At 52.5% G+C, this 25,155-nt stretch overlaps 1 protein-coding gene across 2 annotated transcripts; it reads right to left on the bottom strand.

The window, feature by feature from the left end:
- Positions 1-24,042, bottom strand: ATOH8 (atonal bHLH transcription factor 8). Of its 2 annotated transcripts, none has more exons than XM_049794563.1 (3): positions 23,506-24,042; positions 8,976-9,171; positions 1-366 (listed from the first exon to the last, which is right to left on the bottom strand). In XM_049794563.1, the coding sequence occupies exons 1-3, from the start codon at positions 23,998-24,000 to the stop codon at positions 155-157; spliced, it is 903 nt and encodes a 300-aa protein (XP_049650520.1). In that variant the 5' UTR covers positions 24,001-24,042; the 3' UTR covers positions 1-154. The 2 variants fall into 2 exon arrangements, with proteins under 2 accessions (XP_049650520.1, XP_049650528.1); XM_049794571.1 differs by having other exon boundaries at positions 234-369; positions 8,980-9,171.
- Positions 24,043-25,155: the final 1,113 nt, after the last annotated feature.

Genomic DNA, 25,155 nt, shown 5'->3' with positions numbered 1-25,155 from the left:
TAGAAGCTCCATCAAATCTTTGGCACAACAGCAACAACAACAACAACGAAAAATTACTGTACACATGAGCTGAGAGGGTAACATTTCCCAGTTAAGCAAAGGGAAAAGTGCTAAATAAATTGCACGTACTAAAAGGTGGCTGGCTTAACAACAATTAAGAAGCGTCCCCGTCCTTTTTTTGTTTGTTTGTTTTCCTTTTTTCCTTTCTGTTCCAGAGATTAAGAAAGTTCCTTGGCCAATTGTCATCTCGAAAAGGGGTTTCTGCAAAAAAGCTGCTTGCAGTCTTCATCTGGATCGTGCAACCTTTGCCAAGAACAGATGTAACTCTGGCTGGAAGCTCTTCTGAATCCTCCCTTCTGGTTATTACTCCTGGAAAGAGAAAGATGCACCATCAGAACAGCGAACACATGGTGTCCCACCGGCTCCTAGCACGAACGACCATGGCTGATGCACGCTGGGGTGTCCTCGGGGACCATCGGCCATGGATGGGCAGGTCTTTAAGAGTTGGGCTCGCAGAGCAACCACCTGTAGGTGCCACAACGGTGGCCAGAGCCCGCACAGAGCAGAGGGAGTGGCAGAGAGGGGACGCGGAAAGTTTGGGGAAGACGTGCAACCACGTAATTAGGTGCTGGCTCTAGCTCCTGCTGCAAAAAAAAAAAAATCAGAAATGATGGCAAATATACCTGCTTTTTACAAGACCTGCAGCTTTTTGGGTCTATTTTCAGCTTCAGAAGCCAAGCTCAGAATTGCAGAGAGAAAGCAAAGGAGTTGGGACAAGCTGGATTTGCGCAGGATAGGGGGTTTACTTCTGTATTTTAGTAATTGCATTTACTTTTTTTGCGTGCATGGCTTCTCAGCCTGCAGGACTGCAACCTGTCCCTTGTGCCTGTGCATCCCCCCGTGCATCACGGCTGTGGCAGATGGACTTGGGTAATTGCATTTGGCTACAGAGTATTAGGGCCAGGTCCATTGGAAAATGCATAACTCCAAAGCACAGCACCTTCAGACAGGGAAAAAATCTCATCTAACCCCCTTTAACATTAAAATAAGCCCCACAAACATCCCACAAACAATCGTTAGCTCAAAACAGAGAAAAATCCTCAGGGCCTGCTCTTTCATGAGATCACATCTCCGTTGTCCAAACTGCCTTCATCACGTGGGCTCCTAAATCCTCCTTTAAGTAACTTAGGAATTAGAAACTTGGAAACGAGATCCCATTTACCGAGTCCAACCACCGTTTCTTGCATTTTGCCAGTGGATTTAAGAGCCCTTCAGGGTGCAGTACGGCCTCTGAAGGTCCTTCGGACACGGTCATCAATTCCCTGGACAGATCAGCCGTCTTTCTGACAGTCTTAAAAAGGTCAAACTCCTTAAAGCTTGGTCTGAAAAACATTTTTTCCTCAATCTGTTTTGTTTCTGTACTGCCTCTCTTTTTCCATTACTGGATATTGTAACATTAAGGTATAAAATATTACTAAGATACTGATGTTTTATTATTTAATTTTATTTATTTTATTTTGTTTTGTTTTATTTTATTACTATCATTAGGGCTGCTGCTATGTGAGATCAACCATCACAGCTGAGCATCCATGCCAGGCTAAGGGTCAGGGGGACCCAAAACATCCACCTTGCCACCCCCTCCTGCAAAGCCCAGACCCTGGCAAACACAGGATTGCCCCAGGACCATCAGGATTTCCCTTGCTACACCGAAAGGGCCCAGGTCATCCTCCATGCAAGAAATGCTGGTCTCTGCTGGACCCTGGACTCCAGGAGTTGGGGTCAGCACATCTGGATACGGTGGAGGAGGTGTTCGGCCGTGCAGCTCTGCCGGAGGACAGGACGGAGCCGTGGGCTGGCTGCATCCCAGCGCATCCCAGCGATAGCAAAGTCCCCGGATAAACTTCGCTCTGTCGGTCCCAGCCCACATCGGTTCTCTCCTACGTAAGCAATAACGAACTCTTCACAGCTGGCGCATGCCAAATCTGAAAACAGAGCTTGTTATTGCAATTATTATCAATAAGGAGGTGGCTCTGCTGACTGTAAGACATTACCTAGTGCTGCTCAGAGAAGGAGAATGTAGAAACTATTGGCCTAATTCAAGGCCTTAATTAGAATTTGGGATTTTGAATAGAGGTTTAGGTGGGAGAACGACAAACAAACAGCCTTGTGTATTGCAAACGTTTCTGTCAGAAACCCCCTAAAATTATTTTCCAACAAGAAATAATAGATATTAATAACCTGTAATAAAGAAGTCGGTTGTTTAATTTATCCCACATGGAAAGAAAATGCAAAAGAAGAAAAAGGAGGGAAGCAATGACCACTCTCATTAATATTAGAAGACAGAAGAGAGACAAATCCGCCTCCCTGTTCCCGTCTGGAACAGCAGTCTTAGCAAGCAAAACCTCTTCCACTGCAGGAACGAATTACCCGGCAAGAGCAGCCTCATGCCCTAAGCCAAAGCCACCGGAGTCACCGGGCCCCCGGTCCCCTCTCTTGTGCCTCCGCTGCTCTTTAAAGTGCTGAACAAATAGGACCCGAGACTGCAGTTAACACCTCCTGCATTCCTTCAGAGAGCCCCTACCCTTTAGCTCAGGGTGCTCAACGCTGAGAAAAAACATCGGTGGGTTCTGGGTTTTTAGGCAGCGCTCTGTCTCCGCACTCTTTGCAAGTGGGGAAGATCAGCCATGGTGGGGCAAGAGGGAACACGTACAAACCAGCCAAGGGCAATCGCGCTGTATCTTCGAGGTGAAGGAAATGGAAAGGGAATGGAGAGATCCCTCTGCAACGCGATGGAGGAGCTCAGCAGACCTCGTTGGCACTGCTCGGTCAGCCCCAGAGCAGACCATGGGTTGTGTTAGGTGGGAACAGGCTCCTTTCTTTCCCCCTTCGCCCTTTTCCACTCCAGCCAGGAGCTCTGAAGACAGATTTATTAACCAGGGTCTGTTTTAAACTAATAATATCAGAACTCCCATGGCTCTTGAATTTGACAACTGGCCCAATGACCTTGGTGAGTTTGCAGCATCCTGGAGCATTTCAATCTCTATAAATCAAAGCACTTCTGGAATTGAGTCAGCCTTTGTTCCAGGGCTTCTCCTGTCTCTTCTACTCACATTTTCCTTTTGCTGTAGTTACCTGATATCTGTGGGGTGGATCTTACCCTATTCTTGGTAATACCCTCGCTACAAAGGGAACGGAGCCTACGCCAGGACCCTGCTCCCACCGTGGGAGTGAATCGCCGGCCCCAACCTTTGCATGCTGCTATGCGGCTGCTCCAACACCTCTTAAAGCAAAGGGATTTTTTAGTGTCCTGCCACGCAACAGTGGGGTCCCGCATCACATGTCTTTTGCAAGAAAAAGCTCTCAGCCCTGCTTTTTTGGGGTCCTGATGCTCGACCACCCGACGGGCCAACGCAGGGGGTGCAGTGCCCGTGGGGATGCACAGAGCTGCTGCTGCCGTCTCCCTGCCTGGCGCTGGGTGAACTTGCTCACGGACTTGTCGCGAGCCCTTAGCCTCCCACCCGTGCCCCATTTGCAACCTCTGTTTCGGCTAACAGGGACGTATCAAACGCAAGCCATAAGCACGGGAATCCGCTACGGCGCTTCCGCAGCCTCGCGACCCCCTCGCCGCCTTATTTTGAAGCAGGTCCGTTCCCCAGGTGCGTTATCCTTCGGCTAGCACGGGGCAGGGATAACTGACGGCCAGGAGGATCCCGGTTCCCTCCCCTGGCAGCCCCCGGGGATGCTGCCATCCCGCAGGCAGACGGACGGCTCGGAGCGGGTCGCTGCTCTCCTGTGGTCCAGCTCCTCCCCGGGGCCCGCGGAGCTGGCGGCCGTGGGGAAGCAGACTGGCTGGCTGCCCGCTCTCGCCTGCAAGTCCTAGCAGGGAAATGAAGCTATTTTTAAAGAGGAACCTCTGCTAAGTCAAACTGCAGGGAAAGGGAGGTCGAACCTCATTATCGGAGCCCCCCTGCTCCCACACAGGACGGGGAGCCACGAGGAAGAAATGCCACGCAGATCATCAAGATTTTTACTGTGCTGGCTCCGAACGTGTTATAATAATCAATATCAGATGATCAATAACAGCAAACCCCGGCAGCCAGGATCATCCGCGCAAACCAGGGGGTGGGAGCTGTGGCTTTATCTCGGGGCTCTGCCTAAATAAGTCACGAGTCATGATACAGCGTTACCGAAAAAATATGCTCCAAGCGAATGGTTTCGTTGCCATACGAATCAAGCCTGCCACGACCGTTTTTCTTTTATAATGTAAAACCTTAACTTGTTCACTCCCGCAAGTAAATATGCCCGCAGAATGCCTTCCGTTGAATTTTTCAATGGGAGTAAGTGTTACCTACAGCGGGAACTCTGCTTTTAGCAAAGTAGCAACGAGGCGGCATCAAGGCATGGCAGAACACCACAATAACTATTTTATATAATGCAATAATTACATACATAATGTGAGCCATTTTAGTGCAGCAGACTGCAACAAATAGAGTGGCTTTTCATTCTATATGTGCTTCTGTATCATTTAATTATTGGGGAGTATATATATAGGGAGACAGAGAGAGCGAGAGCACATTTCTAGTTTTTAATTCCTTGCGTCTGTGCGCATCCACACACACAGGCACAAAAACAAGAAACTAAATTCCAGCCGAAAACTTTTATTGAGCTCCAACTGCTCGCCTGTTATTCATAACCCAGCTTCCTCTCTCACAAAGAGACCTTTCGCATGGTTTGGTGGTTTTTTTTTTTTTTTTTTTATAAGTGTGTGTGTGTGTGTTTTTTTTTTTTCCTTCTGCCTCGCTAACAGCTGCTCGCAGTGTTGTATCCTGAGTGATGATGAGGTTCTGAAAGTGTTTTTTTGGAACAGATGGCCAGGAGAGAGCCGGGGAATGTGCCAGCAGCGAGCTGGGGAATGCGCCAAGTCCTGCAGTGACTGAGTACTCCGGGTTCCAGCTCGCGTGCCTTTCCCCTGCCCTCTGCCCCAAGTGGCGCCAGCAGGACTTCCCAGCTCGCGCTCCGAACATCTGGAGTCTGCGACTGCCAGAAAAGTCGGGACGGGGGGAGGATAAAGCGAAAAAAAAATAATATATCCCTCACCCATCCCTCCCTGCTCCGGCTTAGCTCCCATGGCCGCGGCGATGTTCCTGCCTAGCACGAGGGTTAATCAAAAGCAAAGAGGGGAAGGAGAAGAAAATGAACCTTGCGACGGGAGTTTGGGGGGTGGATTTTTTTTAGCGCTCGGGGTTTTCTGTTTAGTGCCGCGTACTGGATGTGCTGTATAGGGTATTTGTTAGCAGGTCGGATCCTGCTCTTTGTAGCCCGAAGGGCTGTGGTTGTGCTGCCTGGTGGGGAGGTAAAGTCTGTCCCATAGCCCTGGGGGTCGGATCCTGTGGGGCTGGGGGATGTGGGGGGCTGCGGTGCACGGCTCTGCGCCCACCAAAACACCAGTCTCCAGGGAGAGCCCCCGGCCACGCACCCTAAGTCCTAACCCTCCCCTGAGCCGTAACGCTGCCTTCTGCAGGGCACCAGACTTTGGCCCCGAGGGGGAAAAGGCTAGAAAAAGAGACCGTGCAAACAGAAAGCTGGACCAGAAACCCTACGAAATCTGCGCAAGGCTTTCAGACGACCTCTGGCCGCTCGGGATCGTGCCCCATGCAGAAACGGGGGTACACCAGGGATGGGGAAACTCGGAGTCCCCTTTCTGATCCAGCTCCTTTTCGCTGCCGGAGGATGCTCTCGGCTGGAGCCGAGGGTGGATCCCCCCACCTTTTCCCAGGACATCAGCGTGGCCCCAGCAGGACTCGGGCTCTGCTGAAGGTGTTGCAACCCAAATCTCCCAACGTGGTGCGACTCTTGCGTGCATGTTGAAGGGCAAGGCTTAGTCCAGATTACTTGTATAACCAGCAAAAAGCAGCTTTAAAAAAGGAAGACTATCATCAGAATTCACCACCCCATCATGCAGCTTTTTTTTTTTTTTTTAAAGGCAAATGCATTTGAAGCTCTTCAATTACCCCTTTGCCGCTTATAAATGAGATCTCCCATCACCAAACACCCTCAGTCAAATCTCAACTGCAACAACTAAAATCACCATATAACTGTAGTTAGGACTGGAAAGGGGATTTTTTTTTTTTCCTAGTCAGGTTTGAAAGGCTAAAGCCAACTTCTCTAATTAACAAAATGGAGTGGAAAGGGGGGGAAAACACCCATTAAATTTCCTATTGCAACAGCAAAGTCTGAACAACAACCTAACATTAGGGACAGCAGATAATTCGCCCTCAAAAACAAAGCAAAAGGCGACGCACAGTCCAGCAAACGCAACATCTGGAGCCCCGGCCTGCCAAAACAAACTCCAACCAGCTACTTTTTTGTGTGAAAAGCTCAGGGTGCCATAGCACATCGCAATCAGAGAGCTGAGAGAGACAGCGATAGAGGCAGAGACACAATAAAACAGAGATGGATGACAGGAGATAAGGGTGCCATGGACCCAACGGTAGAGCTCAAGGAGCAGAGGTCTGTGCTTGGGCTTGCTGTGATTATTTTTTTTTAAGAGAGAATAAAAAAGGAAACTGAAAAAACACCACCAACAAAAATGTAACAACCACCCCAAAGTCGATAATTCAGAGGAACTGCTCAGTGAGCAGTGGTTTTGGAGACCTGATTAAAAACACACACAGCTTAGAAAAACGTGCCGATTTCAATATTAATGAGGGCGTGGTGATTTTGGGCCAAGCCATTGTATCCTCATCCAGCCGCCCACGTGAGACCCCCCAGGAGAGACATCCCTTCACACCACCTGACATCCAGAGCTTGGATCTTGCCTGCACAGCCATCCCGGATCTGTAATTTCCCTCTGACAACGGCATTTCCCTCCCTTGTGCTCGTGATGCCATTGATTTGCTTGGCTCAGGGAGAAAGGGAGACAGATATCAAGCTGAGTCCTCCCATCCCCATTCCTATCTACTGGGAATTACTGGTGTAATTTAGTGGTACCTACTGGTTTTGGCTTCATCATCAGCTGAATGTGCTCTTGCCATCACCTGAGCAAATACTGCTGGAAATAAACTGATACCTATCAGCTAGGGGAATCCACAGGGTCTTAGGCTGCCCTAAACTTGGACTCTCCCAAGTAGCAGAAATGCATTTGCAAGACACTTTCCAGAAAGAAAAGCAAGGCAGGACAGGGATCAAGACCCTGCCCCAGATACAACGCCCAGCTTTCTTTTTGTAGAGGGCCTTTGGAGAGGGGTTAGGGTGGCTGTCCTTCAAGAATGTGGAGAAAAGGCAGATTTTCTCCTGGTGATGCTGTTTCTGTGGATTGAGGGTGGCCCGTTGGGAGGCGGGATGTGCCGATGCCCCGTGAGAGTTTCATTGTGCACTCTTGATGGGCTCAGGGCTCTTCTCCATGCGTCCACTCCGGAGCAAACTTTGGAGAACAAATGCCATAAATGGAAGGCTTTTAATTCTTAATTTATTTTTTTAATTAAGGACGGGCCCAGCCCTAACCCTCAGATGTGAACACCCTGGGATTTGGAGCCATTTGAAATCTGGCTCTGCGTTTTCTGTCTTTAAGCTCGCGTTGGTTTACATAAGCCAAGACAATAGGTCTCAGCCCATCGGGCACCCAAAGCCTGAACACCAGCCCAGAAATCTGCTGAAGCCCCCAAAAGGATGCTCATCCTCTCCTTCTCCCCCATCTCAACATGGGGAGGGGACCCAAGACCCAACTAGCAATCTGCCAAAACCTCAAAAAGGATGCTCATCCCCTCCTTCTCCCCCATCTCCACTCGGAGAGGGGACCCAAGACCCAACTCTCACCTCGCCCTAGGGTCGGCGGCATCACATCGGCGTCCCTGGGACACCACCGGCACGACGGACCCCACAATGAACCCCTCATTTCGGGCCTGCCCAGGAACTCCCCCCACACCTCCCAGTTCCAGCCAGTGCTGCTGGCCGTGGGCGAGCGGTGCGGTGTCTCCGCCTGGCACCGCTGCTCTGGGGGCATAAATACAGCCCGTGACAGCGAGAGGAAGCGACAGGGAGTGTGCTATTGTGTTTATTTATAAACTGAGCTGCTGCAGGATGATTTGTCGGGCTAAAGAGGAGGAAAAGTAAAGAAACCTGCCCGAATTGGAGGCAGATCTTAACGACACCGGAGAAGGAGCCTGCTCCCTGGTTTAGCTGCCCATTCATCCATTAAAATCCTGCTGATTTATTATCCCGCCTGACAAGCGAGCCCAGAAAGCAGGGGGAAGTTCAATTCGAGTTTACAAAACTCTTTTTGTCATAAAAGCCTGAACAAAGACATCAATCACTCCTTTAATTCACCCATGTCACTCTTCGAGAGGAAAACTGGCAGAACGCTCCGCTTCCTCCTCCCGCCGCTTGACGATGATTTCACCTAATTGGTTCAGTGTTAAGTAACCTAAAGGAATGCAAGGCGTAATTAGATTTAACGTTGTTTCCTCAAGATACCCACATGTCCTTCAGGTCATACATCTTACTAATGTGTTTATACATACAATGTCTCCATTAGCTACTTTTTTTTTGTTGTCGGGTGATTTTTCTCGGAGATAAGTGTTAGATTAAACAAAACAGAAAACACAGGCGGGCGACCGTGTTTTATGGGCTCCAAAAGGCGACTCGAGGTTGGTTTGGTTTAACAAATAACAGCCCCAAGATGACTCTAATAGGATCACGCTTGTGTTAAAACACACGATGGGCGACTAACGAGAGGAAGAGCCCAGCACGGAAGACGGGGAGGAGAGAAAAGCTTTTGATTAGAGAGGAATGCGGTTATTACAAGATCAGACGGATGGAGGAGAAAAAGCGAGAGAGAAAGGCGAGGGATAAAAAAAAATCAGGAAAATTTCAAGAGGTTGAGAAAGGAAGGAAACCACTTTGGATTTTTTCTTTTTTTTTTTCCTCCTTTTGTAACTTTTACCGTTATTTGGGGGGTGAGGAGGGGAGGCTGTAACATACCTTCCTTTTTTTAGATCTTCCTTCTGCTTGTAAGGTCCTAGTGCACTGCTCCACGCATTCAGAGAAGCTCATGTTACTGTGGTCAGCGCTGTAATCCAGGTCTGCTAGTCTGGCCAGGGAAAGGATATAGTTACAGGCTATTCTCAAGATGGCCAGTTTGGACAACTTTTGACCATAAGAATAGCAGGGAACCTAGAAAGGGTAACAGGGAAAAAAAAAAAAATAAATTAAAAATTAGGCCAGATAAACAAAATATCTTGCTTGAAGCATGAAAAAACAACTGTAGGTTATTTTCTTAGCAGTTTTTAACATAAATAGGAACTCTAGCGATAAAAGGCCATATGGTCCCAACAGGTTTTTAAGAAGAACTCCCCCGCTGATCTCCATGGGGATGAAAGCAGCACGAAGCCTCTTGATTTCAGCGGGGCAGTTCTGCTTAAAACGCAATGGCAGGATACGGCCTGGGACGTCCGCCTGCCATTCAGTTCACTTCTCAGAGGCCCCGTTTTTCTCAGAAACCTGCAACCCCCACGCCACTCAGTTACTCGTCTTGAGTAACTTACTCCCCGCAAGTAGCTCCAATGCCATCGCAGGTCTTGCAGAATAAGGCAATAAGGGGGATATGAGCAAATATATCACAACCTGGTGGTTTTGCACTCAAACAGCATCAATCGTGACTTTCAGCCTGTGCTAAAACACGATGCTGTTGAAGGAGCAGGACCTGGAGGCAGAAATTCCTACCTGCTGAAACACCCCATCACGGTACCTCACCTCCCAGAAGAGACCAAACCAGAGCCTGGTTCAGGGCCCTGGTTGTACCTTATGCAATTTATTTCTTTACCCTTGAAGATTTCTAGTGTAATGTGAAACATTCAAACAATTCGAACTAAACAGCGTGTGTCTAAAGAACTGAACAGTACACATTTCCTGCTGCAGAAGGTTTGATTGCTTTCCGATCGTGATCCAGCACAACACTACATAAGCCCTCGATTGTAGACACACAACTTCGACATGTCCAGCTTAACGAGAGATCTTCTGGGTTCAATAGGCTTAGGGCCATGTTCGATAGTTTGCAAAATTGCTAAAGGTCATTCAGCCTTTAATGCACGAGAGTCTATTGCCTATGGGAAACTGGAGCTGGGCATTTATTGAAATCCATCCTAGCCACTCAGGTTGCCTGACCACCCGTCAATCTTAGTTTTCATACTACATCCATCCCTGGAATGCCTCAATGTCTCTCTACCATCTGCCTCCATACCAGTCTCCATCCTCCTCATCCCTCTGCCTGGGGTTGGAGATTTTTTAACGCTTCTTGCCATTCTCATGCCTCAGCTTCTCTTTTCTCCACAGAGACACAAAGCCAGGCTCAGCCCTGGAGTGATGTCCCTGACTTTACATAAGGTAAGATGGGTTCACCCCCTTCCCGAACCCCACAGCAGCCATACACAGATGCCAAGGGAGATATGCTCAGGCATATCTAGGATTTCCCCAAGTATTCTGCCAGGCTCCAACTAACGTCACCTCCATGACCTCAGCTAGATGTGCCTTCCCTGTATTTAGCAACCCATGATAGGCCTTTTTTGTCCATGAATTTGGTCTGGTAAGCTGAAGCCCTGCCAATTTTGAGCACCCACAACTTCTTTTTGCAAAGTTTTCTCCCCTAGCCTACATAACACTGCCCTCCTCTTGCTTGTTTTGAACTTGGCTCCTATTGTCTTCACTTGAGGTCCCCCAGTTCCTGTACTAGAAGAGAGGACAGCAGATTTTTATTCACCTCCTCTGTGACACGTTTTTAGTCTTCCATCATTTCCTCGGCCTCTTTTCCAGAAGAAAAATATCAAACCTCCTTAGCAGACAGTAGTGTGGAAGCCATCCCATACCTTTGATGACCCTTGCTGCTCTTCCCTGAACCTTTCCTAGTTCTTTTGGAGCTGAGAGGATCAGAACGCCACACAGTATTCATGTTGTGGGTGCTCTGTGTATTTATCTAACTGATGTTTATGTATGTTCTCTGTTTTGTTTAATATTCCTTTTCTCATAACTCTGGATTTGATTTGTGATCACTACCAGGCACTGACCCGAGACTTCCACTGAACCATCTACAGAAACCCTGAGGTCTCTCTTCTCTGAGATAATGGTCAGCACTGGTTCCATCACTTCATATGTGGGATCTGGTATGGTTTTCCCCATATGCATCACTTCACTTTATCTACACTGTATTTATTTCATCTGCCATATTATTACCTAGTCACTCAGAGTCAGAAGGTCCCTCTGTAATTCTTATCTTTGCTACCTTTAGCAACTATCAGTACCTTTTGCTGGAGTACTACCAGCAAACCTGCTATCACACTGCTCACCCACCTTTCCAGGTCATTTATCAACGCACTCAGCAGCACTGCCCCCACAGTCACAACTTCAGGTGGTGGGACCTTTGAGGTCTCCAACCCAACTCCCTGCTTGAAGCAGAGCTAAGCTCAGAGTCAGATCCTGGTTCTTCCACTCATGACATCCCTCCCTGCAGGAACCAGCCTTTTTTCCCTACCCACCAGTCCCTGCCTGTCCACCGATCACTAATGCACACTCCAGTCCAAGATGCTCAGTTTCTTCAAATGCTCCCAGGGAGGAGCTCTGCCATGATATTTAGGGAAATCCAAACCAACTACAATCGGTTGGATCACCCTTATCCACAAGCACATGGACTTTAATGCTGTTGACGCTGTGGGCCATTTGGCTTGTATGATACAGCTGAGGTGCCCCGCAGTACCCAACCTCTCCAGAAGCAAGCCAACAAGCTTCAAAGGGCTTTTTTTTTTTTATACACACCACCTGCTATAGATACCCCTGAGGAGGCAAGGAATCATAGAACCATAGAATAGTTTGGGTTAGAAGGGACTTTTAAAGGTCATCTAGTCCAACCCCACCCCCCACCCTCCCCCCCCCCCGCAATGAGCAGGGACATTGCAGGGAATCTATTTACTCTCTGGCTGGAGTCTGGTGGCACCAAGGGCCTCTTTTTGCCTGACAAAATCTCTCTCTAAATTCTTGCCTTCACTTCTCTGCCAGCATTATGCACCCACCAACTGTACTTGCCCTCAGACCATAATACCTGGCCCCGAGATGCAGTAAGCTGAGAGTTATTTTGAAAGCAAGAGCTTCGGGCAGCGGAAACACCCAAGTCTCTCTTGACGCCAATGTAACAAGAACAGTGGAGAGCCCAGATCAAACAGCAGCGTGAAAGACCAAAGCAAGATGGAAACTAAAATGGAAGGATTCAGTGAAATGTGGGAATAATTTCAGAATTAGAGCAAGAAGGAAGTTAAATCGAGTGGAAGGAAAATAGACCACGAAATCCTTGAGGCTGATGCACAGACGCTGTCCAGTTACAACACAAGAAGGCAAGCTAATGTCTTTTTTGCTCATCTGTTTTGCTCTCTTTCTTTTGTGGTTTTATTTATTTTTTTTTTAAAAAAAGAAGAAACAAAATAAAAACCAAACTGTTTTGTAGGACATGTTTGCCACAAATTCCAAGAAAGATCTCAATGCTAACAGTTGACAAAACTCTCGACTAGGATTACACAACACTTTTCCCACACGCTGCAGCAAAGTCCAAACTGGAACTGCCCTGTACGTCCCTGAGAAGAGGTTCACCTTGAGCAGCTCAGATACCACTGTGGTGGGTGCGGGGCACCAACATTAGGAGATAAGAGTTTTTGCCATGGTAACAGTGTTAGAATAACTATTGCGTAGGAACCCTCCCTGTCTTGGCTCAGCTCCTGCCATTTTAATGTTTCCTCTTGAATTAAACATGGGAAATTGAGAGAGGAATGAGCCACTTTTAGTTCAGATCCAGATCCAAAGCTTCCCTAAGCAGTGGGGGGAGTCGGGGGGGGGGGGGGGGGGGAGAAAGCGAACTTTGTTTTTATCCCTTCTTGAACATAAAGCCAGCAGGGAAGAGGGGACAGATTCGCATAAGGTGGAGTGCAGGGTGTTGATGACACACCTGGATGCCAGGAAGTCTTCAAAATCCAACCCAAACCAGAGCGAGCATCTTAGAGATGGGAAAAATGCCTGATGTTGGTGTGGCCACGCAGGTGTAACCATCCCAGCTCCCACTGGGGTCTACGTTATACAGATTTTCAGCAGGAGGTAATGCGAACAGGCATCCGTCACGCGCCTGGTAAGCACCAAGCCCTTTCCTTCTGTCACCTTCTTGCTCATCACGGCTGAGCCAAACAGACATCAGTGCTTTAGTGGGAGAGCTGCAATGACGGGAGCTGAGCAGGTCCGTTCAGAGCCAGAGGGAACCAGGGGAGAGCTCAAGTTCCTCTGCAGTTAATGAAAATATTTCCCTTATCTGACCTCACTGATTTCTGCCGAACAGCAGCACAGCTCACCATCTTGCCTGCAATATTTCCAATGATTAAAAGGAATTAGGAAGGAATTGCAACTGAAATTTCACACCGATCCGAAGGAATGCAGCTGTCTCCTAGAAAGGAAAGGCTATTGGCACCATCCTCAGCTTCAGGAGATCAGCACGGCAGTGGGCTGGGACCAGCAGGAACCAGAGCTTCAGCCAGAGGATGTTTGTTGGTTGCATCTGCGAAAGGCTCTGCAGAGTCTCATGGGTCTTATCAGTGATCCCCAGGCTGGCAGGGCTGAAGCAATGCAAGATGAACACTCCTGAGACATATTCCTGTGCAGAAGAGCCCTTCTTTGGCAGGAAGATAGGACAGGATGTGACCTAACAGGTCTTTTGTCCATCCTTGACGTCTGCAATTCAGAGGCAGCGCCCTGGGAAGACCAAAGATGCTCCCTTTGAAGTCCATGGGAAATCTGTCACGCACTTGACGAGAGCCGTGCTCGGCCCGCAGCCAGCCCTCTCGAGGAAGGCATGGTCCTGGAGTTGATTCTCACCCAGGGCACAGGAGAGGAGACTGCGGGATGAGGTTGGGGAGCAACTAGAGAAAGAAGATGGGTGAGTGGGAACAACAACCACCGCTGCCCTGTGAGGGTGTAGGGTTAAGTTCACCACGATGGGTCTGTGAGGAACAACCAGGAGCATCCTATGGAGTTCAGGAGCATTAAGACAGTTCACAGTACTGAGCTTCTGGCCAGGCAGCGCTGTCCTTATCAATAAGATATAATTTCTATAAACACCCTCTGGACCTGTACAGATAACGTCTGTAAAGCCAAGCCTACTCTGCTTTTACGCTGCATGAAAACGCTGGAAGAAAGAAGGGCGTCAGGTGCTGGGGGTCCAGACCTCTCTGTTATCATGCTAGCAACAGGACTTAGCAGCACAGACTTGCACAGATCCCCTCCACGTGAAGGTCACGCAGGGCAGAATTGGGGCCCCTGGGTACAGCAGGGAAGACGGGGTGGCTCCAAGGCAGAGAAACGTCTGTGTTTGCGATGCAGCGTAAGCTAAGCCCGCCTGACAGCTAGCTCCTCCACAACATGCCATAATAAGCTGCTGAATTTACCTGTCTGCTAATTCATCTGGTTTATTTTTATGCTGGGAGTTAAAACACATTAGGGCCCCCCGGGAGAGCATTTGGCTGCCTCTTCCCTGCGTCCGAACACACAGTGCAACTGCACTGTCTCATTGTTTGTGCTGCACCTCCTGCCAAAAATTTTTCCAGAAGGTTCATATAAATGTCCAGTGCTTAATAGCTCTGCCTTTTGTACATTCCTCCTTCCAGCCCAGGGTGAGTCAGACGTTTCCTGGGGTTAAGGCATCTTGGGGAAAGGTGGCAGGTTGGGGCAGCAGGATTGCTGGCGTTCCTTGCTTGTTGGTCCTGAGCACAGGGGAAACCTCTTTCACCACCCCAAAGTATCTCCAGGGCTGATGTCTGCGGAGCTACTAGGAAGAGGACAGAAACTGTGGATGCCCCATCCCTGGAAGTGTTCAAGGCCAGGTTGGATGGGGCTTTGAGCAACCTGATCTAGTGGAAGGCGTCCCTGCCCATAGTGGGGGGTTGGACTAGATGATCTTTAAGGGTCCCTTCCAACCCAAAACATTCTGTGATTCTGTAAGTAACAGCCTTAAGAGGCTGAAGGCCTTGTCCAGAAGATCATGGCTTGTTTTCAACATGTATTATGTTGTGGAGCATGTTTGGGAAGGGTTTGGAGCCAGCCTTTTTCTTTCTACACAGTTCCAGAGGGGAGGTGAACACATATGGGTCCTCCTACTTCTTGAGGGACCCATTGGTTGATGGGCTAGTTGGTGTGTTCTGATTCACCAGCAAGGGCCTTGGCTTCCCTACTTTACTCTTGACAGGTACATGCCCTGAGTCCTCCTAACATCCTAGGTGGGACAATGATGATTTATACAGCTGTATGATGGAAAAGTCTGCGAGCATTGCTGGGATGTCCTTTTGCAGTCCTGCCAGCCCCTTTCAGTGCAGTTGGTTATCCATGGGTGGATCTGGCAGTTACAGTAACGGCGCCATGTAAGTAGACAGCTTCCATGGAGTGCCTGAACTGAGGACCCAGGAGAACCATGGTGTGTGGTTCAGAGCCACCCAGCAACTTGCAGCTACCAGACACGCAGCTTTGCTGCCTGCAAGACAACTCCCACATGCGGCGGCAGCAGAGCCTGCTGCATGGCCCTGGTCCCCAAATACCCCTCCTCCTGCCCACGGCACAGCAGCAACCAGCTTCCACCGATGGCTCCTCCAGGCCACTGGTGCTCACTACACTGATCTGGACCTCTGGGGCAGCACAGCATGTGCTTGAACCCAGCAAGGCCAGATCCTGCTTTGTGGATAAATGGCATGGTTCTCAGGGGAATGCGTTTGGAGAAGGGCCCTACAGAATCATAGAATGGTGTGGGTTGGAAGGGACCTTTAAAGGCCATCCAGTCCAACCCCCCTGCAATGAGCAGGGACATCTTCAACTCAATCAGGTCGCTCAGAGCTCCGTCCAACCTGACCTTGAATGTTTCCAGGGATGGGGCATCGACCACCGCTCTGGGCGACCTGTGCCAGTGCCTCACCACTCTCATCATAAAAAATCTCTTCTTTATATCTAGTCTGAATCTACCCTCCTTTAGTTTAAAACCACTGCCACTTGTCCTGTCACTACAGGCCCTGCTAAAAAGTCTGTCCCCATCTTTCTTCTAAGCCCCCTTTAAGTGTTGGAAGGCTGCAATAAGGTCTCCCTGGAGCCTTCTCTTCTCCACGCTGAACAACCCCGACTCTCTCAGCCTGTCCTCGTAGCAGAGGTGTTCCATCCCTCTCATCATTTTTGTGGCCGTCCTCTGGGTCCGCTCCAACAGGTCCATGTCCTTCTTATCTCGGGAGCCCCAGAGCTGAATGCAGTCCTGCAGGTGGTGGTCTCACCAGAGCAGAGTAGATGGGCAGAATCCCCTCCGTTGACCATCTGTGGGCATCACGGTGTCAGATGCTTCTTGGAGCTCTACTCTGCCAGTGATGGGCAGCTATTTCATACCATGGGTGTGGGAGGCTTTTGTTTCTCTGCCACCAGACTGCAGCGGTGGGGAACGGGCAGCCCCGTGCTAGCAAAGCAATCACAGCAGCTTGAAAGAAAGCCTCATCCCTGCCTCGCCACAGGCAACGAAGCATCCAGCCAGGGACCAAACCTAGCTTAAAAATGCCAACAAGAACAAAAGCAGCATCACTCATGCGGGAGCACTAGTCCCGACCGAGGCGCCTTTGCCTCTTGGGTGGGTCCACGCTGTCAAATAACCCAGCTCCCGGTTCCCTCCCAGCTCCTGGCTCCCCCATCGCTCACATTGCAAAAACATGAGTTCACTCCTTGGAGCGACTGAATTGGCTTCCTCCAAACAAAACCTAGGTGTGGTGCTGGGTGAGTTCACCCCGGGGATCTCTTCCAAACGGCAGTCTGGTTAATGCTGCCCCAGGCCTGGCTCTGGTCTGCTTCGGACAGTCCTCCTGCACTATTCCCTGGATGTTTTGCACCCTCAAAGCCTCCTGCACATCCTCAGGGCATGCAACACACGCCCGCAGTATCATGCATGAAAAATATTACATTGCTGGGCAGCAGCAAAGCTCCTACATTATTGCAGGCTCTTTGAACCACCTTCCAAAATAATAACTACACAGAGGACTACTGGGGTATCACAGGAGAAATCCCAGGGCCATTGGGCACAGAAAATCTCCTCTAGGAGGGGCTACCCCCAAGAACCATAGTTTCCCCTTCTTGGGTTACACTGTAGTAGCTATCATCTCCACCTCTGAGGTCCAATGGGTCCAATTCATCTGGGGAACAGGAGAACAAGCTCCACCGGAGCAAATAGCATTACACCAGCCCCAGCTTGGCCTTGGCGATTCTTTAGTCACCGGCCACTGCTGGACACCAGAGGGTTTTCCACTCCCTTGCTACCGCTGCTTAGACCCAGGAGCTGCCCAGAGGCGGTGGCCAGCTGCAAGGAGCACAACCCTCGTGCAGCACACACGTGGCTCTGCTCGCATCCTTGCCTGGCGCTGGGGACAGTGCAAACTGGGACCGGGGTGGGATATATCGCTTTGCAAAGAACACACATGGCATGGACCGAAGGAGCTGCAAGTCGGGAACAAAGAGCCCCGGGGGGCTTTGCTGCAAGGTACCATAAAGTGCCTCGCCTCCCCACCGTGGGGACTGCAGCCCAGGGAGGAATTTGAGAGCGGATTAAGGCAGGGAGCGGAGGCTGGATTCAAAGCCCGATGGAGAAAAGCAGACTCTTTCCTCCGATTTCAGCGGGAGCCGTAAGAAAACACAGAGGTTAACTCAGGGTGGCTGCAGCAGGCAGAGCAAATACCTCCTGACAGGAGCTGGATTTGTAGCAGAGGATAAAATCAGTTAGACAGCAGCCAAGGGAGCAAACAAGCCCCGTTCTTGGTGACACACAGTCATTGTTTTCAGGATTTTTGTCCTTTTGTCTGGTTTCTCCCTTATTTTCTCTCCCCTCGTGTTGCTTCGGGCCAGTATTTTGTCATCTTCTTTAGCTGTTAAACCACAGTGCCACCCCACTCTGCCCCAACCGGGCTCTAAATAACCATAAGCGTCACACTGGACTGGCTGAAACCACCGAGATGCTCTGGTTAACGCTGTGCTGTTCGATGACAACGCGCAGCGGTAGCACCGCACGTTGCGAGCAACGTGTGGAGGATGCTGGGGCTCTCCCGAAGCCCAGCAGCATCTCTCCAACTGCCGCTGTGGAGCGGGGCCAAACCTTCCCACCCGGCTGTCACCCCCACGGAGCTCAACGGGCAGTCTGTCTTCCAGAGCCGGGTTTTCAGGCATCTTAGGGCTTCCCGCTGGTGGGATCATGGGGGGATGAATCACTGGGCTGGGAGATGTCAGCAGGTGATGGAGGAAAGCTCGCAGCCTCCCCACCACACAGTTAAGGACACGCCAGCGACACTGGTGGCGTACGGTGTCCCGCCTGCAGAGGTGACAAACCACAGCCGCCTTTGGGATGACACACAAAGAGGGCGAGCACGTAATGACGCATCCCCAGAATAGTCTCAGCCTCCGCTGCCTTGCGGCTAAGGCACTGCTCAAGCCGCAGGTCCTGCCTGCATTTAGCGCCTGGCTTGTCCCTTTTCGAACCCCTGCAGACAGCTTGGCCCCCAGGCCGCTCCACAGCAACGCAACCTCCTCCCGCGGCCTCCAGGCTGCCGCTCCCGATGTCCCACCACCCTCCCGACGGGAGCGAGCGGGGTCTTTTCTGCACTGATTTAACAACAAGCCACAGCACCCACGCGCGAGCCGGCAGCAAAAAGTGAAAGGATGCTAGTGGGGTGTGTGTGTGTGTGTGTGTGTGTGTGGAGGGAAACCCTCCACTCCAGCAGCTAAAAAGCCCTATAAAACCCTAAAATATCTCCAGAACCCACATGAGTGCAGAGAGCGAGGCTGTCAGCTGCTAAGGCAGAGAGCGCTCTGGTAATGCAGTGGTGAAAAGATTTAGAAAAAACGCCAATATACTTCAAGGGAAAAATAAATGTCTGTGGACACATTTGCTCCCGGCGCAGACTCTAGCTCGCTGTGGCTCGGTGCGTTGCTTTCTTGAGGAGAAGCTGGACAGCAGTGCTCCAGAGAGAAACCAGATGTGCAAGCCTAGGCAGGCTCCAGATCAGGAAGGCTGCTGTGGTTGTCTCCGTCCATCGAGGGAGAGTTTGCTGCCACCTTAGGGTCTGTCAGCACAGCTGAGAAGCTCGATCGCAACTCCTGCGAGTGCAATGTACCGGTGGGAGTTGGTTTGCTTGGGTGACCACCGTAGCCTAACAGTGGAGAGCACTATCTCCTCCTGGCCAAGGCCTCCAGGAGCAAACCTGGTGGCTAAGTCCATGCCGTAACAAATGTGAACACAGTTCAGTTTCACATTTGGGGGGTGCTGGAGTAGAAGACTCTTGCTGCCGAAAGGAACTGGCAGACAAAAGAAGGAGCCAGCGTCGCTGGTAACCATGGCCTGACCTGGATAGCGGCTGCTCCGAAGCTGCGCGGTGGTGTTGCTGCATCTTGTCTCCTCCGAACGGTTGCGCTGCTTCATGAACTGGAACATCCACCAGCACAAGGGCACGTCGGATGGAGGAGGAGATTGGGTTCTTGTGAACTCAGTGCTGTGCCTCTGTCTGCATCAGAGACGTCTGGGTTCGTTGACCACCCACAACGGCAGGGAGAGAAAAAGGATGGAAGCGACAACCCGTCACTTATGGGGGGTCCTGGAACAGCTGGGACAGTGCAAGAACCCACTGACCAGCACCCACCAGGGCATCTGAGGGCAGGGGACCAGTGCTCCGGGTAGGAGCTGCCCAGTCACGGGGACAGGAGCAGCACCCAGGAGGGACACCCAGAAAGGCAGCAGCAAAGGGAGAGCAAAGTATAGCAGAAGTTTCTCCACCGTCTCAAAGTGTTTCAGAGCAGGTGAGTGTTTTCCATGGGGAACTACGCTGTTAGCCTGAGGAGTCCACTGTCAGTGGAAGGATCACTTGGACAAACGATGTTTGCTGGATTCAGGGGGGGAAATCTCTTCCAGACTGGAGATGAGAAGTTCTAAGACGAGGGCTTCTCAAGAGCACCTACTCTTCAGTCCCACTTCAGTGTTATGACCCTGTGGTAAAGGGAGCAGCTCGATACAGAGAGAGGGAGAGAGATCCTCATTCCTGGTGGCCATGACACCATGGGGCGAGCACAACGGCAATGACACATCTCTCCCAAAAGCAGGCAGCTTCCCGGAGCCGGCAGCTGCCCGTCTACCTCCCACCTCTGAGGGGGTCCTGGCCTCAGAGGCGAGCCGGGGACAGCTAAGTGCTCAGGGACATGGCTGGATTAGCCTCTCCTTGTGTGAAACGACTGTGGTCGGCTCTTCCTCCATCAAGAACTGGGGAAAAAAAAAAAAAAACCAAAACAAAAAAAAACAACCCACCACCCCTTCCTGCCATCTGGAGAGCTAGCTGACACAAGCTGAAACATGTGTGCCATATGTACACAGCTGCGGAGTGCAGGGACGCCGCTGTCAGCCCATCTGCCCGGCACGCTGCGTGCCAGTCGCTCACCCTCGGGTGGGCTGCCGAGATGAGGAGGGTGTCGTGCAGAAAGGCATGGCTTCCCCTTCTTCCTCCTCCTCCTCCTCCTCACCAGGCGTGGATGGGCTCCCTACAGCCGCGGTGAGCCTGATCCTGCAAGCATTGGGGTTTTCTCTCGTGCGTGCCAGCGAGGATGGGTATCTCCAGCCCTGCGCATCCAAGCAGGGTGGGGAAGGGGACGACACCTGCGTGGGTGCTGGGTACCGGTGGCTGAGCGGGGCTCCTGCTTCCAGCGGTTCTGCACCCAGCAGCCGACCCCTTCCCCAGGGAGCGCGGGGCCAGGGCCGGCTGCGTGCAAGCGCGGCACTCTCCCGAGCTCCTCGCCCGCCCGTCGGCGGGGAGGTATCGGTTTCAGTGCCTCAGAAAAAGCCTCCCAGCTGCTTAAGAGCCTGATACGTGATGACAAGGAGGGACGGAGGGCTAACCGAGGAACAAGAAGTAAACCGAGGTCTGCGGCTGATGGCATACGGGGATTGCCTCCTGCACGGGGCTGAAGGCCCTTTGTATGCTCGGGGATGTGAAAAGACGGTGGTCACCCGAGGCAAGAGCAAGCCTCCCTACTGCGTTTACCTCTACAAACGCATCTCTCCGTCCTCCCGCTTCCCGGCCCCCCCTGACCAAGACAGGACGGAAAGCAACGTCCTCTCTTCTGATCCAAACTGCTCCTCAAAAACCTCTCCGCCGGCACCGGTGTGTAGGATTTGAGTGACAAGCCAGCGCCGCGCGTATGTGCAATGAAGCCGACTGTCACCTGATGTCACGTACGGCACCAAGCACGCCGTTGGCAGCCCAACAAGAAATGAATCCAAATGTCATCCAATGATGGTCGGGATAGCCAGCCCACCCCTCAGCAAATTGCTAGGAAAACCTCACAGCAAACATTTCCTGGAGAATGATTCCTTTCTCTCTGCAGAGCGAATACAGCTCTGCCAGTATGTTCCCGTGCTGACCCTAGAGACTGGCTTTCATGGGAAGAGAGGACAGCAACTTGTTCTGCAGGCTCGTTGGGCTCCCAGCTGAGTCCAGGACTGAAATGATTTATGGAGACAGGGCCAAGGCCAGGAATCTGAGGCTTTTCAAGAGTTGCCCATTTCCCAAAAGAGTGCGGCTTTAATTTGTTGCTTGCCTGACTTCTGCTTGAGGCTCAGCCTAGAACAAGATTGCCAGTGATTTGGGAAATCAGTGCTACTTCCCCTTGCGGTTTTGGTGGTGTAGATGTCTGTCCACGGAGAATTAGACTGACAGTTCCAAGCGCGTTACACGCAGTCACCAAACAACCGAGATACGGAAGCAGCTTATAGAAACAAAATATATCAAGTCTGGAGTTTGCATCTACAAGGGGTGGCCTCTCAGCACCAGAGGGACAGCATCCAGCACACGCTGGATTACCACGCTTATAACAGAAGCTGTCAGATCCCACCACCGCGCGGTGGTTAAAAATGCTCTCCTTTAGATGCTCATCGGCAATTCTCTGCTGACATACAGCCCCCGTCTCAGCCTGCGCTTCCTACCGAGGTCGGGGCTGGAAGTCTGTTTGCAGAAGTAGATGACGGAGAAAGATTAACTCTCGGGGTGCAGCCACCCAACACACAGCAGTCATTGAGAAGGGCTGCAGGCATCACGCGGGAGATGGGAACAAGCAGAGCTCCTCTAAGCAGGAAACAGGATTGAGTCCTGACGCGAGGACACTTGGCGAATGGCTTGGATAAGTAACGTCTGAAAGACGGTAGCCAAAAGCCTGGATGTGCGAGCCCCCCCCCTGCAAGCAAAGCGTGGCTGCTCCCACCGGGCTGGAGGGACCATCGTGGGAGAGGCGATGCTCGGCATCTCTCACGATCAGACTCATCTGCAGCTCACTGCCCTCCAAGCCCTGGGCATCTCCTTCCTACACACCTGGAATAGTCCCCTCAGCACTTACTGGAAAGGCAGAAAAGCCGGGCTTGCACAACGTGACAGCGCATCTTTGCCCATCAGTGAGCTGTGACAGGGTGCCTGCACACAGACAGAAGTATAGGGCCGAGTATAGGGGCCAGGGCACCGATTTTTCCTTGTGGGGAAAACAGAAGAACCTTGCGGCTTCTCTGGATTTTCTCCTCACCTTCCACATGTTGGGGAGGTGGTGGAGGGGTTTTGTCCACAACTCCATTTACTTTTCAGAACCTCCACCCTGCCAGTGAGAACACGTCTAATTATCCTTCACAGACGACCGTGAGGATTTTCAAAACCTCTCAACAAAAAAGCCCGGCACAGTACGCGCTCCAAGCACACACTACAGTAAAAATGATGGGAAACTAACTGGCAAGGGACCGCAACTTATCTCGGCCATCCCTGGCAGACGTGGGGCCCTCGGAAAGTTTCAGGGGTGGCCGCGGGATTCCCCAGGGGCCCTGCGGGGTCAGGCACCCTGCACAAAAGTCAGCAGGAGCACGTCGCTGCCCGAATTCCCCGGGATCCCTTTGGGGGCAGCCCACCCCAGCAGGAGAGGTACAGAGAGATGCTCTTGGTACAGGAGCATCACCCCGGCTCGCAGCTTGGCCAAGTGCCTCTCCCCACCCTCGGTTTTCACTCGGAGGGCTTTCTCGGTTTTGTTTCCCCTTTCCCCCCCCTCTGCGCCGTTCTCTCTCCGGGGAAAAGTCCAAAAGTTTCTAACTGCAAGCAAACGAAAAGCCCTTATTTATTTATCTTGAGCGTTAGCACAGTTCTAGGGTTGGTACTTCCAGGCATTTTGAACCGACTTCCCCTTCTGTCAGGCGTCCACTCCAGGCTCCTGCCTTTAACCTCCCCCGGCCTCAGCCGTACAGAACGGCGGGCGCTGCCCCCCCCCCGCCACGACCCCGCGCACCCCTCGGCCATCCCCGAGTGGGAGAGCGGCCGAAGAAGAACTTCGCAAAGCCGCCCCCCCCCCCCCCCCCCGGGGCGGGATGGGTCTGGGGGTGCCGATTTCGGCGCGGTCCCCCCCACCGGCGGCAGGTACCTGCTTCCTCAGCGCCTCGAAGGCGGCGCTGATGGTGTGGACGCGGGTCCTCTCCCGGGCGTTGGCCAACAGCCGCCGCGTCTGCTGCAGGGCTTTGATCTCCGGCGAGACGCCGGACGCCTCGCCCGGCCGAGGGCGCGGAGAGGCGGCGGGCGGCGGCGGCGGCGGCGGGCGGGCGGCGGGGGGCGGCGGCGGCGGCGGCGCGGCGGGGAAGGCGCTGGCGGCGCCGAGCGGCTCCCAGGCGGGCGGTGGGGGGGCGGCGGCGGCGGCAACGGGAGGAGGAGGAGGAGGAGGTGGTGGTGGTGGTGGGGGGGGGTGCGTGGGGGGAGCGCGGAGCGGCGCCCGCCTGCCGCTCAGCACTTTCAGCTCCACGCGGAAACTTTTGCAGCCGTGCTTGCGCCGCAGCCTCCGCAGCCCCCCGAGCTCGGCGGCGGCGGCGGCGGCGGGGCAGAGGCGCGGCCAGGGCTCGCCCTCCGCCAGCGGCGTGCTCCGCATGGCGCGGGGCGCTACGCGGGTGCGCTCACCACCGCCCGCTCCGCCGCTCCGCTCCCGCTGCCCCTGCCGCCGCCGCCGCCGCCGCCGCCGCCCCGCTGCCGCCGCCGCCCATCTGCGCCCGCTCGGCCGCGGCGGGCAACGGAACCCCGGCGGGCCGGCTCCCTCCGTCCGGCCGTGCGTCCGGCCGTTCCACGGCCGTGTGTCCGCGGCTCCCCGCAGCCTGCCTCCCCACCGCCGGCAGCCGGCCCGCCGCGCAGATGAGCGGCTTTAAAGAAACAGGAAGGCTGGCTTTTTTTTTTTTTTTTTTTTTTTTTTTTTTCTTCCCAAAACAGCTGTGCTGCCAATCTCCTTTGTTCATCCCCCCCCACCCCCCCCTTCCCTTCCCTCCCACCCCACTCCCACTTTCTTCTTTAATCTCGCTCTTCCATGCGATGGAAGAGAAATCCTGCCCCCCGGAGACTCGCCGCGACCCACCGTGTGCGCCCCCCACCCCCCGCCCCGTCTTGCCTCCCCAGGGAAATCCGTGATTTGCTTTGGTTTCCAGCCCCCCTTCATCCCTGCTTCTCCCCTCCTATCACTCGTTTGCCTCACCAGGATCCTCATCCGCGAGGTGTGGGGGGGTAGAGCCTGACTTCACGTTGCCTTCCTTAAATAAGTCCGGGAGCACCGAGGGCACCCCGGCAGGATGGGGAGCCAGGGGAGCCGGGGACCCTCCAACACCTCGCAGATACCCCTCCCGTCGCCGCTTCGTCTTTCACGGCTCCCTGAAGCCTTCGCCTGCTGCTCTGCTACCGACTTTGGATCTGCTTAGAAGAATTATTCCACAGTAAAAGGCTGCCCTGTTTTTTCACGGGGATAACAAGGGAGCCCGGACGCGTGGGTGGTTGGTACCAGCCATGGGCTGCCTTCTGCTGGCACCCCAAAACCCCTTAAGTCCCCTTGCCCCAGCCACGCCGGGGGGAGCAGCCCCAGCACAGCAGGGCCAGGGGTCTCCGCAGAGCGGGCAGGCGGGGGAGAGGGAGGGATGGAGAGGTGCAGGGACTTGCCTAAGATCCCAGGCAGAGCCGTGGCACAGCTGGGAATAAACTGCATTTCACAGGACTGTAGGAAGATTCAGGACAGAAGGGGCCTCAGGAGGTCCTCTGTCATTTTTTA

This window comes from Accipiter gentilis, chromosome 3, assembly GCF_929443795.1.
Source record: "Accipiter gentilis chromosome 3, bAccGen1.1, whole genome shotgun sequence".
Lineage (NCBI taxonomy): Eukaryota > Metazoa > Chordata > Aves > Accipitriformes > Accipitridae > Astur > Astur gentilis.
The sequence above is the reverse complement of the archived record's forward strand: the minus strand, read 5'-3'. Positions and strand labels throughout refer to the sequence as shown.